This window comes from Spermophilus citellus (genome assembly GCF_964194105.1).
Source record: "Spermophilus citellus genome assembly, chromosome: 1".
Classification (NCBI taxonomy): domain Eukaryota; kingdom Metazoa; phylum Chordata; class Mammalia; order Rodentia; family Sciuridae; genus Spermophilus; species Spermophilus citellus.
This window is the reverse complement of record NC_138182.1, coordinates 32485770-32502133: the sequence shown is the minus strand read 5'-3', so window position 1 is coordinate 32502133 and position 16364 is coordinate 32485770. Positions and strand designations below refer to the sequence as shown.

The 16364-nt window shown below is 36.1% G+C and overlaps 1 protein-coding gene across 8 annotated transcripts in view; it reads left to right on the top strand.

The window, feature by feature from the left end:
- Positions 1-11857, top strand: part of SPART (spartin) — a 44123-nt gene extending 32266 nt beyond the window's left edge. For all 8 annotated transcript variants that reach the window (XM_081307465.1, XM_081307468.1, XM_081307463.1 and 5 more), the window contains one exon: positions 10208-11857. In XM_081307465.1, coding sequence (XP_081163591.1) covers positions 10208-10481 — 274 coding nt within the window. In that variant the 3' untranslated portion in view covers positions 10482-11857. The remainder of the gene's footprint in view (positions 1-10207) is intronic.
- Positions 11858-16364: the final 4507 nt, after the last annotated feature.

The window sequence follows — 16364 nt, the reverse complement described above, 5'->3', positions numbered from 1 at the left end:
AAAATGAATATAAAGACCTTGTTTTACCCAAAGATGATTTCTTTCTTCTTTTTAGGATCCATGTGTGCTTTTTCTTTGTTGAAGCACCTTTTTCTTAAAAAAAAATATACTTTGGAACAATTTCTGAAAACCTTAGAATCTATAAACAAATTATTATACTTTGATAAGAAATATCAATGAAAATATAGTTAAAACCTTTAGATATTTTGTAGAAATAATTATAATAATTTATCATCTTATAAGTTTAAACAGTAACCTTGAGAATTAGAAACTACTTGATTGTGTTTTCACTTAAAAGCAAATTTATAGTAAACACACTTATCTCAAATATCTGTAACTGAAAAGGCAGAGTATCTTGATAAATGTAAATATAAAACATAAATTATGGGTTTCCTGTTGAAGAAAAACAATTAGGCAAATATATATTAACTAATCAATTAGGCATGTGCTAATTAATTTATAGATTAACAAATATAGGTTATTTAAATATCTAAAAAATATATATTAAGAATAAGAACTTAACTTATAATTGTATTAACTTTATGTAACCACGTGGCCTTAAAATATTTGGATCCATTTTAATTTATTTTTAACTAGGAGTGCACTCTTTTATGTGACGTCACTTGATGTAACTGAAATAAGATCCTTGAGTATACATTTTTATTTTTATGGTTAGCAATGAGAATAAGGATTTTTTTGGTCATCACAGGAACTTTGCCGGCTTGTTCCTGTGGCGAGTAAATGCATCCTCATAACCTCCAAAATTAAAGGTAAAATATAAAGAAGCATATTTGATATCTCTCATCAATAGAACATTATTTAGTAACACAACTATAAAGAAAAAGTCAGGTTATTTAACTTAGAACTAGCTTAAATTTAGGACTGTAACATAGAAACCTGTAGAATTAAATTTTGTCTGAAAAAGATATCTTTCGTTAGCATTTACAGGTAGGCATCTTTTAAAAATACAGGCTCTGAGCAGCTCCGGTAGAAATCTGAAACACAGCAGTACAGGTTAGTGGCTGGAAGGAGGGACTAGAAGTCCTGTCTGAGTGACTGTGGAAGAACCAATCAGTAGCCCCAAAAGTGTGGGAGGTGGGACCAGGAAGCAGCTCTTCCGGCCAGGCAGTCCATGGTTACCATGGTGATGCAAACAACATGGAGTCCGCTGCTCATTTTGGAGGCAAAAGTTCCCCAAGTTTTCCTAGCCGATTACATTTTGTTTGATTTTGTCTGCATTTTTCCCCGCCTGGCTAAGATCTTACTGCGGTAGCAGCTTGTTCTGTCTCTGTACCGCCCCGTACACTCTGGCTTCCAGGCCCGGGGCGGGCCCCTGTTCCCGTTTCCCGACGATATGGGGTTTCCATCAATGTCCCATCTGGACTGGCATTTACTACCCCAGTGTCTGCCTTTACGGCAGCGGGGACAAAGTCCAGGTTTATCTCCGCCAGGATTGTTATGAAATTCCGGGCAATCTTTTTGTAGGTGACCCCTTTTGCCACATTTAAAGCATTCCCTCAGGTTAACCCCTTGATTGTTAGATTTTTGAAAACCAGTCTTAAGGGCCGCGGCCAGAACTTGACCAGTGATATGGGGCCCATCTATATCCTTGCATGCTCTAATCATATCATCAACACTTTTGGCTCGTGAGGACTTTATGGCATTTTGGCAGTAGGTATTAGCATTTTCATAAGCCAATTGCTTAATCAAAGGCATGGCCTGTTCCAGGTTTGGGAATATTTTTCCCGCTGCCTGCATTAGGCGGGCTGTAAAGTCTGAATATGGCTCGGAAGGTCCTTGAGAGATTTTTGAAATTTTAGCCTCTGTTTTGGAGACGGGTAAGGCCTTCCAGGCATGCACGGCAGCTGCGGCAATCTGAGCGTAAACGCCTGGGTCAAAATTTATCTGTTGGTCAATGGTGGCATATTGCCCAGTCCCCGTCAACATTTCTGCATTCCTCTGTGGATGACCTGCATTCTGATTAATTTGGGCCAACTCACGGCATCTCTCATGATATTCACTTTTCCATAACAAAAAATCTCCTCCTGATAAGACAGCCCTACAGAGTTGTTGCCAATCACTAGGAGCCAACTGATTAGCTGAGAAAGACTCAAAGAGGGTTAATGTAAAGGGAGCATGAGGCCCATAATTTATAATTGCCTCCTTAAGTTGTTTGATATCTTTAAAGGCTAAAGGAAATGCACTCTGGCTGGCTGTCCATCGGCATCCAGGTTTTCAATTACTGGAAAAGTTTGAGCCGTCTTAGGCTGCCACTGAACCTCCCCCCCCCCCCACCTGCTGGGGTTGTCCTCGTCCCAATCGGGGTTATAAGGAGGGAGCACAACAGGGATCGGGGCCGTAGGCTTTAAATCTTGACTTCTTCATTCGACCCTCTAGTTCCTCTACCTCCCTTTCCAGTTCCTCCTCCTGCCAGCTGTTACCATGGAGCCCAGCTAGTAACTCCCTTATCTTAGAAATGTACTCAGCACTGTGAAGCCCAGCTCAAGGCCAGAGGCCTTGTTTACATATTTTTGTGAAAAACTAGTAAGGGAGTGTCCAGCGCCTGGAGTGCTAATTTTTTTTTTTTTTTCAGACAGTAGCCAAATAAAACAGGGCAACATGAAAATAGGAAATTTATCCACATTGAACCTTTTTGTAGAGATTGTTTTGTAGAAAGTCCTAAAATAAGCCATGGTGAATATTCTGGAGAAGGTCAGTTAAGACTTTTTTGTGGGCCTATTAGGGAGGGGGAAGATGAGAAGGCAGGGTTGAGAGTAGCTAGGGTGGATCTAAGAATGAAGAAGGAGATGTGAAAGAATAATGGGAAAGGGGTAAGGACTCTGCCATTTGCTCTTCCTGGACCTGGTTAAGGACCTGTTCACATTCTGCAAGCTGTTCCTTAATCTTTATTTTATCTATTAACAAAGCATCTTTAACCAGTCTCCATAAAGAGAAAGTGGCGATTGGGATACTTTCCGGACCTTGATCCCTCAACAATCTTTGTAAATCACATCTGACTTGATCCCAATCATTGTTATTAAGAAATCCCCCTGTCAGAAACCAAGGACATGCCTGGGCAATAACTTCAACGAATTCTGTTACAGTTTTTGTTTTTATTCCTGTTCCTTGTGTGTTCAGCAGCTCCCTGAGTTCGTTGGCCAGACGAACTTTTGCTGCTGAGTTACCCATGGTTCCTTATTTAAGTTGCAACTTTTTCCCCCTTCTCTTATGGAAGGTCTCTTTTTCTTATGGAAGGACCCCTTCTTCTTATGGAAGGCTTCCAGTCTCTTTACTTTATGGAAGGACCCCTTCTGCTTATGGAAGGCTTCCAGTCTCTTTACTTTATGGAAGGACCCCTTCTGCTTATGGAAGGCTTCCAGTCCCCCCTCTCCGTGGAGGGAGCCCCCGTCCGCTTACCTCCTCTTTCCGGTCGGCGGAACCTCCAAACTGCCGCGTCCGGCAGAAATGGACCGAGTCCGGCGGGAGACGTCGGGGTTAAAAGAATTCACAGGACACCAAGGTTCTTCATCCAGGGAGAGTCTGTCTTTATTATCTCAGCTCATACTTATATATTTCTTTCAGATAGAATGGAAAGTCACTAGTAGGCGGGAGGAAGGAGGAGGGGAAAACAGGTGGTTCATGTCGACTCATAATGAGCCTTCAACCAGGAGCCTTATCGGACCCAAGCAGGTCAGGACGTTCCCACATGACCATCATAGGCTGAATAATATGAAAAAAGACACCACAAACCCTTCAAAGCCTTGTGAGCTCCTTCAAGGCCTTGTGAGCTGGCCTCTTTGACGTGCACAACAAGAAACCAGGGCCGGCACCAAGCCCCGGGGGCCAGGGGGGATCCGAGCCAGCAATTACCTAATGATTTTAGACTCCTTTTGGTTTAGGAGATACCAAACTTAATTTCCATCCTAAATTGATTTGATCTGCTCGATTTGGATTTGGGGCATGCATAGCTTTGAATCAAAGCAACATGGCACAACATATTGTAGTCAGTTTTACCAAGAGTTGAAAAAGAAAATATAGAGTATATCTGAAATTCTTTTGATGGAAATGTAAAAACTCACCTTCCAGTTCACCTCTTCTTCTCACACTGACCTCAAATATTGCTAATTTTTTATGCCCTTGAATTTATTTTGATTAGTCATTCAGAATTAGAAAGTTTCTTTTATAAGCAAGAGCAAGTCAGAAGTGCCTTTTAGGCCAAAAGTCAGTTATGTTTAGATCATCATTTATTAGCATAATTAGATAGTTATATCAGAAGGTGAAAGTGCTTGTTGGGTTTTTCCAAGTTTGATAGTCTGTTAACGAAAACGTACTAGGTTTTGATATAGAGTATATTTCTGATTTTAGTAATATGATAAACAGAATATTTTAACAGTGGTTCTAAATTAATTTCTGTAATGGTATATATTGGAATTCTTTTTATCCTTTCCTTCATTTGGATGACAAAAAGGTGAAAATTTAGTTAAGTAGCTTTGTATTTGCAACTGTAGGGATGATTTTCAGTTATAGTAGTAATTTATTTTCAAATCCTCTTAGAAAGGATGAGAGAGGCAATGGGGAATAAAGGATCTTGTCCAGGTAATCTTATTTTCTTTCTTTTTTGGGGGGAGGAGGGGTGGGGAGTACCAGGGATTGAACTCAGGGGCACTCAACCATTGAGCCACATCCCCAGCCCTATTTTGTATTTAGAGATAGGGTCTCACCAAATTGCTTAGTCCCTTGCTGATTTGCTGAGGCTGACTTTGAACTCATGATTCTCCTATCTCAGCCTCCCTAGCCACTGGGATTATAGGCATGTGCCACCACACCCAGATATCCGGTTTTCTCACTGATGGAAATAAGTATTCAGCCAGTAATAACTTGGTGAAAGAACTGAAGACATGGAAGATCTAGTTTTTCTGTCTTTTAATTGAGTTCTCAGTTATTTACATAAATTTATACTTTTTTACAACCTTATTTGTTTACATTTATTATAGTATCAAAAAGCAGAGGAGCATTTGTGTTGTGGAAAGTAAACCAAAGTAAATGTATATTATTTATTATTTTAGTGATAAAATGTTACTCTCTCAAGTAATTTCTTTTAAATCTACTGCTATATGCATTATGCCTGGAAGAAAAACAAATACATAAAATCCATTATCTGATTTCTGGTGATATAAGCCTATATAGAGGGTTAGCTAGCTACATTTTTAACATTTTTTAGGTAAATGTATAGCACTATTAAGACTATTTTTGTCAGTTACATTAGTAGTTTTGTCTACTATAGGAACAATGAAGGTAAGTAACTTTAAATCTGCTATACTAAATTGCACTATAGTACCTATTAATCATCACTCTTCTTCATAGTTTCTAGATTTCACTATTGAGCTTCTTTAGTTCCACCTTAAATTGTTTAAGAAGAATAATATAATTCCAGTAGGTTAGACTATTTTTATTTTCCCCTAACAATATTTTTATATTGAAATGTTTGTTTTTGAAAAATAAGCATAATGATAAATATTTTCCTACAAGAAATTTACTGTTGTATGACACAGTATTTTATTGGTTTGTTTATAATGAAATTTAATTAAAAGATCCCTTAAAATTTGCATGGGGTGAAGGGGTAACTCCAGTGGCAGTTGTCATTAGTACTTGAAACCAGTTCTCTATGACATATACTCAGGAGTTACATATACAGAATCTTCTTTTTCCATGTGCTATCTATACTGATATTTAAACACTGTCATTATGTCCTTTACCTGTTTTTTTTCTTGTTTTCTATGTAATCTTAGTTCCTTTAACAACTGCATATATAAAGGAAAAATAGAAGTTTATCAGTATTATTTCCAAGATGTGGCATACAGAATCAAATCTAATATTCCAGCTCTATTGTGATCACATCAAATATAGTGGGATTTGCTTCCCTTATCTTGTTCATATTTTTCACTTGATAAAATAATGGCACACAAGTCAGAGTATGTTTTTTTGGTATCTTGTCTTTGGACATTTGCTACTTGTACCTAAAATTTAGAGTTTTCATCTATACTGTTTAATTTTATTTTGTTGATTTTGACCCATCATTAAGTCAGTTCTTCATTTTAGCTTTTGCTTTTGGTATGTGATGTTAGCCAGCCTTCTAGTATGGGTTTTCAGTTTATTTGAAAGATAGTGACTTTTTCATGTATATCATTTTTCCTGAAATTTTCATGGATAACTTTTAATCACATGCTTGTTTACCTCTCCTGATTGATCTTGTTTTAGTATTTAATGTTTGTTAAGAATGATGAGTTAGTGTGCAAATCTAACAGTATTCTCATTTAGCCCATCTTTCCATTTGGTCTTATCAGACTGTTTCTCAGGATTGTTTTCTTCCACATCTATCTTTTACATATTGGTCCTCATTAAAGTTCTTTGTTCTGTCCTCTTTTACTTTTCATGGATAATCTTATCCACACTTGTGGATACAATTATGACCTGTATACCAGCAACTCTCAAACTTGTGTTTTTTGTTAACTTATGTCTTAATCTTTAGGCTCAAACATCCAAATTACATTACTACAGATTTTTCTGTTGTTTTTTTTATATTCATCCCTTGCTCTCAAACCTTACTGCCTTAGAATAGACCTTCATCATTTCCTATCCAGCCCACAGCTTATTTCCTAACTGGTTCCTTTACTTCCAGTTGTGTATACTCTTCAAATTCAGAATGTAACCAGAGTTAGAGGAATCTTTCTAAAACACAAGTTGGATCATTCCATTTCCGTTGGTAATTTTTTTTCATTTTCCACCAATTTCAAGATAAAATTTAAACTCCTTAGCTTCACCTACAGTTCCTTCATAAATAACCATAAGTTATCTACCTTTGATGACTAGGTTAAAAAAAGCTATTAATGCTTCAAATATTTCAGGGTAATATATCTGAGGATAATTTTGAAGGTGGCATATAAATTGATTTACATGGAAATTTTATTTGAAAGTTGTAATTGAAATGTTACAATAATTAGTAAAATCTAAAATCACTGGCAATATGCTATGTGTGTCAGTATGACTGAACACGGGGCTGGGGATGTGGCTCAAGCGGTAGCGCGCTTGCCTGGCATGCGTGCGGCCCGGGTTCGATCCTCAGCACCACATACAAACAAAAATGTTGTGTCTGCCAAAAACTAAAAAATAAATATTAAAAAAAAATATGACTGAACACATTAGGAAAATTTCTGAAAAGTCTGATTCATATAAATTCCTTTGATTTATTTAGAACATATTTCATATTCACTTTGTATTATTCTTCATTTGGTAATGTTAGTATATAAAATCTAACTTATAATCTTATTAAAGTCAATTTATTAAAAAGAGATCAAGAATAAGCTTTATATTCTTGCCAGATATATGCTTCCTATGAGTTCTTAGCAGTGTAGTTTGAATATGAATAAAAAATGTACTGAGAAGTTAATTATCTATGAAGAGAAGAATAGACACTTTTATGAAAACTGGTTGTAAGTCTTTGGGAAGCAGATGAGGAAGAGGTGAGCATATATTTAAAAATAAAACTAAAAGTTCTCTTAAAACGTATTAGTACTACTTTAGAATTTTCAAAGTGCTTTCATATATACATCATTTTATGAGATAAAGAAGTTGAGAAGCAAAGAGATTGGGACTGGACCACGGTCATATGGCTAGTTATTTGCACATCTGATATTAGAATCTAATTTTCTGATTCCTAATTTTATAACTGTTTTCCTTAGCTTAACAGAAACTTGTTGTGATAACATAGAATAAGAAGTGAAATCAACAGGGTATCAAAACAAATTGAGTTTTAATATTAAGGACAGTGTTGTTTTTAGAATTGCATTACACATAGAAATATGAGTGCAATAAGAGGTATTAGACTTGTAGTAGAGTAGGAAACATTGTATGTATCTAGCAGTGGAAGTTTATTCATCTGGAGTGCTTCCTGGACTTGAAAACCTGACTGTGGCCAAATTCTTGTTATGGTGTCCCAGGCCTAGAGAAGTAAGCTTTAAGAAAAACTGGTGTCACTAAGAGTTAGTTACTTTTTCAGTACTGAAACAGCCACTATCCCTTTTTCTTGTTTAGTCATAGCCATTGCCGCCCGACAATAGTATTTTCTGACTGGGGCTTGGTTGGCTATGAGAAGGTCCCCACTGTGTTCTGCACCATTAGCAAATCCTGCAGAATGCTGAGGACTTACAAAATAATAGGGACTGACCAGGCATGGTGGTACATGCCTTTAATCCCAGCCACTTGAGAGGCTGAAGCAGGAGGATCACAAGTGTGAGGCAAACCTTGGCAACTTAGTGAGAACTTATCTCAAAATAAAAAAAATAAAGCTGGGTGCAATGGCCCATGCCTACAATACCAGTGGCTCAGGAGGCTGAGACAGGCCTCACGAGATTCAAGATCTCGTGAGTTCAAAGCCAGCCTCAGCAATTTAGTGAGGCCCTAAGCAACTTAGCAAGACCCTGTCTCTAAATAAAATATCAAAAGGCCTGGGAATGTGGCTCAGTGGTTAAGTGCCCCTGGGTTTAATCCCTGATACCAATAAATAAATTAATTTTTTTAAAAAGGGCTGGGAATATAGCTTAGTGGAAAGCACCCCCTCTGGGTTCAAACCCCCAGTACTATAAAAAGAGAAAAAAAACAACTAACTACAGAGAGCAGTTACAGGAAGCTTTTTTCCTCACATACCTGGTGAGAAATCTCTTGGCAAAGAGTTAGCCCAGACTTAAAGTTTGAATGACTATAGCTTCTGTCTATATAATTAGTATAATATAATTATTAACATCAGACAGAGGACAGAATGTAATCATCATTCAGAGCCATAATAAGATTACTCACACAGCACTGGGTTTGAGGAAAGCAAAGCACAAATAAGCCAATGGAATACCACCCACTGTTTAAGGCCAGGCTAATAGTAATAGGACTTGTTAATTTAAAGACAGATCCTGTGTTTATATATAGTACATCCAGATGTAGGTCCCAAAACACCTGTGCAACTCTCATGTGTCCTGGAAAAAGTGTAAAAATTTTCCCTTTGGTGGTTGATTATTGTTTAAACAATTTTCTGCTTAGGGAATTATGTAAGCAAGAAAAGCTTCAAAAGCTTGATGCTGCAACAAGGGGTACAGAGTAAAACAAATAATAGGGAGATATGTTTTAATATCCTTGTATAGGATTTTAGATTATATTTTCTCAGATATAAATTAAAGACATAGATTATTGACACTAATGACTGCTTTTGTATATGTTTGTAATTTCTCAAGTACTTTGCTATACATTTGATGCTCAAGAAACTGAGCTGTATAGAGTGGGAATTAATCATTTCAGTCCTTAAATATTTATTGATGATCAGGCACTGTTCTAGGTGCTTAGGATACATTAGTTTATATTTTAGTGAGACAATAATATATTTTAGTGAGACAAGCAATAAATAATAGTTATTGATAAATTCTATAGCATTTAGAAAATGATAAGTATGGAAGAACAAAGAGTAATTCAAAGAGGAATTGATTGGCAGTGAGATGGGGCATATGGATAAGGCCATTTGAACTGAATTAAATACTGAGAAAATAATAGTTGAACCTGCTTGAAGAAAGTGAGGCAGTAGCTAAAGGAAAATATAGGTAGATTCCAGCCAGCAGGGAGGTCCTAAGACCTTTTCTATGCTTGGTAGATTCAAGGAAAGGCAAGAAGACCTGTGAGTCTGTAGTAGAGTGGAGTTCCAAGGAAAATGTCAAAGAATCTCTGCTTAAAGGCAAACTCAGATTCCCATGGTTTAAAAGTCTTCACCAAAGTACAGTTAAGCTAAAATGTGAAACCATTTATAATGACTCTAGATTCTCTGTACTGCAGTTGCTTCAGTGAAATTTTTTCCTTATTATTTCCAGAAGGTGGGGGGAGTATGAAAAAAAAACTTTATTATAATTTACATTTTATTATTATTCAGTAGTCTTTATTATATTGTTCCCAGCTAGTCTTTTATTTTCAAACGTGGTTTTTACTGCAAGGGAAACTATTGCTTTGTCACAGTGTGATTTCATTTTGAGTTGTTAATTAAATTAAACCTAAGGGTTGATTTTACTTTTTAGGGATAACATAGTAGTCACATAATTTATTAAATACTAATGCAGAAGACCTTATTTTATATTTATATTTCATCGTACATTCTCTCATTTTCATTTTATTTTGTAAGATACGGGCATAATGCAGGAGAAGCTACACACCATGCAGTGGATTCTGCCATCAATGTTGGTTTAACTGCCTATAATATTGACAACATTGGTATCAAAGCAGTGGTGAAGAAAACTGCAAAACAAACAGGACAAAAACTCCTTGAGGACTATCAAATACCTGGTGGTTCTCGGGGAGAAAGTCAAGAAGGAGCAGCAACTGCAGATATGAGAAAAGAGAAGGATGAAAAGACAGAAGAAGTAGAAAAGAAAGAAGGAAAGAAGAAAGATAAATAGTGGAAGTGCTGGGAATCACCTATACCAAAGCCTTACCAGATGGAGGAAATTCTATTTAATTAGGCAAATGTGAAATTCCCTGCAAATTAATCAGTATTTTTTAAAATGCATTCATTCCTACAAAGTGACTGTCCTATGTTTTATGACATGTATTCCACTTACACAAGGAAAATAATCAGTATTCTTGCACCTGGCCTTTAGAAGTTTGCAGTTATATTCTCAGTAAATTTATTTTTTCCCAAAATTCAGCCAAAATATTTTTGCAGTTAAAATAAAGCTTATAATACATGTGCTATAACCCTCATTAAACATTATAAAATTATTTTTATATGTTATCTTTCAGAAAGTAGAAAATTATATATTTACATAAAATTTGGCATTTAGTAACCTTAGTTCTATTTATAGTGGGAAGGAATGACTTAACCTACTGCCTCTTTTTGCACTAATTGTGGATCTTTTTAGACACTTGTCAGAATTTTCAGTGTGGAAGCTAAACAAAAACTATAATCTGAGCTAAAAGAATTCTTAGATAATATTTTAAAAGTGTTTTCAAAACAAGGATGAAGTTGGATCATGAAAAATGAGGTTCTGTAAAATTATTTGGTAGCTTATATGTTGGTTCTGAAATGAGATTTTTTTTAAATTTAAAATCAATACAAATAAATCTGTAAATCTTTTGGATTGAGAATGGTATTGATTTATTAAGAGCCTAGAAAAGTTTTCAATATGATTGATATTGCATTAAAATTTGGAGTGATTATTATCAGCTTAATTGGACAAAAAGTACCCTAAAAAATAATTTTGCCCTATATTGTTTCTCAGAAAGGCAAACACTTTGTTTAAAAAAATGTTTTTGGAAAAAAATATATGAGCCATTGAATTTACTGATGGTAAATATATTTATTTTTGGCTTTAGCCATTAGAATTTGTATTTAAAAAGCCAATAAGTTATTAAAAGGGAAGATCCTATTTGTAATCAAGGTAAATAATATGGAAACGTTAGGCTCAACTAGGTGTGTAGACACAATAGTTTACACTTTGGGTATAAGAATATCCACCAATCTTAATTTAAGCTACAAATAGATAAGTAAATACTTAATGGCATTTTATTTTTGTTTACTAATTTTAAAAGATTGGTATTGATTTTCATAGCTATATTCTATTGCAATCATTTGTAAATCTCTAGTGGCTAGTTTGTGGGACTTTATTTGAAAATAGCTGAAGAAAGCACTTTGTGAATAAATTTGCTGAACCGCTTGGCCTTAAATGTATTCATTGGGCTTGTCTTTTAGGAACACAGAATTGGTGGAGCTTATTCATGAGGCCAAAGATAATGTACTAGTTGATAAGAGAAATAAAATTTGAATTGGTAAATAGCCTCCAGTCAGTCTTTGTTTTGTTCATGTTTAAGAAATGAAATGGCAAATAGTGGAGCCAAAGTTTGAAAAGTTACCTTAGACTAGAGGTCCACAGATATGCCTCATTAACCAAATCCAGCCAGCTATTGAAAGTTCTATTGGAGCATAGTTAAACTCATTTATTTACATATTGGCTATGGCTACCCTCTAGTACCCTATCAGAGTTAAATAGTTGCAAGAGACTATAGGGCCCACAAGCCTAAAATATTTACTATCTAAACCTTTATAGAAAAACTGTGCTGACCCCCATCTTAGAGCAAAGAAAATGGACCTTCTGTCCCCAAGGAGTTGGGCCACACCACCCTCCGGGTATAATGCATTTACCAATCCAAAAGCTCTCTGAACTCTTATTCAGGAGTTTTACAGAGGCCCCATTATATAGGCATAATTAAGTCATTGACTATTGGTAATTAATGAATCCCAGCACTCTCCCATCCTCTTAGAGGTCGGAGTTGGGAGAGAGAGAGAGGTGAAAGATCCAAACTTCTAACTACCTGAGTGATTCCTTTGGCAGCCAACACTCATCTTTCATAAAATCAGACATGGTTGAAAAAGGATTACTATGAATAATCAAAAAAACTCCTTTGAAAATTCCAAAGCACTGGAGCTCTGCCAGGAACCACAGACGAACACCAAATACCTATTTTGTACATCATACCCTCTCAAAGCATCCAAATATCTGGGTACTCCATGGTCCATAAAAATTAATCATCACAACTTTTTAGCCCAGTTTTCATTGTCTAGAGGCTTTCTATAGTTTAAGTGTTTGTGTCTCCTACCAAATTCATGTTGAAACTTAATCTCCAATGCAACAATATTAACAATCAGGGCCTTTAGGAGGTGATTAAGCCATGAGGTCTTTTCCCTCAATAGTGTGATTAGTGCCTTATAAAAGGGCTGGAACTAGCAAGGCCATTTTTTGGCATTCTGCCTTCTACCATGTACATACACCGCATTTGTCTCTTTCACCCTCCATACTTTTACCATGTAATAACACAACAACAGGGTACCTCTTTGGAAGCAGAGAACAGGCTCTTCCTAGACACTGGATCATCCAATATCTTGATCTTGGGCTTCCAGCCTCTAGAATTGTGAGAAAGAAATGTTTGATCTTTTACATATTACTCAGTCTTGAGCATTTTGTTAATAGCACAAACAGACATAAGACCTTTTGCCTATCTTTGCTTGAATTGTTGAGATTCAACAGATATAATATAAAAATAATGTGCATGATTCTGAGCACTAGAAAAATTAAGATATTTCTTTTTATAGAATAGGAAACTGAGGTTATAGAGAGGTTAAATCACTTGCTCACGATCAAAGAGAATGGTATTAATTGGTAGGAAGATAAGATCATATATTAGCTTCAAAAATGAAGGACCTATGTAGAATGATAGGTCAGTCTTCTGGTCTTTCATTAACATAGATACAGAAAGACAAGTGGCCCTTACAGAGTTCCTCTGATACTAGCTGCTTAACAATGTTGGCATTTTTTTAATTAAATTACAATTGGCTTAATGGTAGAAATTTTCCTAAGATACTAGCAATAATTCATCAGTTCTAGATTTTTGTTACAGTATGAGCTTCCCTGTCTATAGGTATTTTAGGGAAAGCTAAGCAAGCTTTGGGAAAGGCAGTTTCATATGTACAATCTTTTCACATTCCCCACACCCTGCCCCAGCCACATCAGAATAGGCCTCGAGTCTGGAACACTTATCAAGAATTAAAGAGGAAAAAAAGAAAGAGACCACACTGCCTAGACCTTGTGTGGAAATACCTTTCCCCGTTTTCAGACTGGATGACTATTGCTTTGATCTGCCTCATCATGCATCCATGGCCCTCAGGCACCCCATTTTTCCGTGTTTCATAATCCCTGGAGGAAGGGGTCAGGGTTGTTTCACAACAGCACAAGAGAAGTGCATGTAGGCGCACTTTCCTGCTGTGGCTGACTGGGAACCCACTAGCCATGAAGAATCCATACACGTTATTGGAGCTAAACTTGCTCTGTTTCTGTGTAACTTATGTTGTGCCATCCAGTGTTTGTTGTGTTTTCCTTGCTGACTGGTGCCACGATGCAATGAGCAGAAATGTTTGTAGAATCAATAACTGGAGGATGGTGCTCTGCTTGACATTCAGCCAGATATAAGATTTGTTAGCCAGACATCATTTTATATTCTACTTCTCAAGTAAATCTGATAGATAATGCTATGCTCAAAGGACTTTCACTGGTCTTTTCTTACCATACTAAATAGGTATTTGTCTAAACAGACTTCCAGTGGATTTTCCAATTTTGTATTTACTTTAGCAATACTTGAAAGAGAACACTTCATTGATTTCTGAAAACATTTTTATCTAAAGACATCACACATACACTTCTATTCACAATATATCTAAAAGATTCAGGAAGATAAATAAGAAGTCAGATACAAAAATAAAGTCTGAAATAATAACTATACCTTATCAAAGGTCTGTCACATGTAAAGAAACAGCCTGATCACCTTGGAGGCTATTCACTGGAGATAACAGTTACTAGTGGGGAAAAGTGTTCTCCATCACCACTTCCAAATATACTCTGTTCAAATTTATAAGACTGATTTTGGTAACCAGCTCAATCTAGGACCCCTGATATATAGGAAAGGGTCCTAGAATTTGCATGTTTAAAAATACTCTGCATGATACCTTTAATGGAAAAGTGTGTGTGGGGGGGGGATTCTGTTGTGTAGCTCAGTAATTGACTTGGGGGTTAAAAGGAATTGGGAGAGAATGTCGAGGTATAGCCACTGTCAGTGATGACAAGATTGAGAATATGGCTGTGGAAGAGAAGTAGAAATACAAGTGATGAGAGTTGTGAATTGAAGGATGAGATTGTAGGATGGGATTGGAAGTCCAGTCAGCTAGGAATACAGCAAGATTTATAAGGAAAAGAACGTTGGTTGTCTTAGTAGATACAGAGTGACTATGAAGTCTGTGAGTGAAGCCAGGAGGAAGAGTATATTTTGTTATGCAAAGGAGGCATGAGGACTAAAAAGGCAGGTATTTTACATTCAGGCGGAAGAATATGATTTGGAAGTAGCATTATAGAAGGAAAGGCTTCTTGACCTTCCTGGCCTAAAGGAGAAATGGGATTCTACAGAGGAAATCAAACAAAAATATCAGTTCTTAGCTTTGATACCACAGAATCTATAGGTAAAGTGTGCATAAGAAAGATTTGAAAGAATATATAACATCTGACTAGCTTTTCACCTATTCCCAGCTCATTCTTACTTCTGCTCATCTGTCTAAAAAAGAGAAAAAAATTAACAACTCTGGCTGGGAAAAAGGGAGGAAGTCACCAAGATGGAGAGAAGACTGGTAAGTATCTTTAAGAGGAGATTAACATGAATTCATATTATACTTCTCAGGTTGCGGATATAGCTCAGTGGTAGTGTACACCTAACTGTGTAAGGCTCTGGGTTGTATACCCAGAAAAAAAACACACACACACGAGAAACTCATATTACACTTCTCTTTTTCATAGATTCTTTGAAAACAATATATTTAGCATCTTAACTTTGTTCACAAAAACTCAATTGTTTTTAGTTGAACTTATGCTCAAAATGCTTCAAGTTATCTCTGGCCTACAAGTCTGGGTAGTGCTTTTGAACATTAAGCACACTACCAGTAATGTGTTACTATGTTTGTGTGTTTTTCAAGCAGTTCAATTCCAAACTGTTTCCATGCTTAAAACTTTTCCTAGTACAGAGATTTTCCAAAGTTCTAAAATCTCCTTTCTTTAGAAACCCTTGTTTTAACAGAAGACTTTTCCTTAGCTCCAGCATCTATCTTGCAAATCATTCTAATTTTTATTTTATATGAACAGTACTTTAAAGTACAGCATCCATAGGACCCTATTGCAGTCAGTCTTTTAATTTCCAATAACATGTTGTCAGTTTCTGAAAAATTGTTGGTAAACAGCAACCAAATAAAATAACACCTTAAACATATATGATTTTTATGCTTTTATACCTTTGAAAGACTTTCTATTTATAGGATCTAACATATTTACTGACCTCTATTTAGCGCCACTTCTCAGACTTTTGAGAAGAAAAAGAATAAAGAAAATCTTTACCAGATACAACATTTGTGCTGATTTCTACCAAAAAAAAAAAAAAAAAAACATGTTCCTGTGCTTAAGCTTCTCAAATTGATTCAGGAAAATGTACCAAAATTAGAAAGTAAAGGTCATTACTTGTCTTAGTCCATTTTGTATAGCTAATATCATTGTGTTAGCTTTTCCTTGCTGTTACCAAAATACCCAACAAAAAAAAAAAAATGAGGAGAAACAGTTTACTTTAGCTTGTGGTTTAGTCCATGGTTTTTAGAGTCCATTGCTTTGAGGCTAAGGTGAGCAGAACATCATGGAGGAAGGGTGTGGTGGAGGGGTGCTGCTGCATTCGTGGAAGCCAGGAAGCAGATAGGCTGCAGG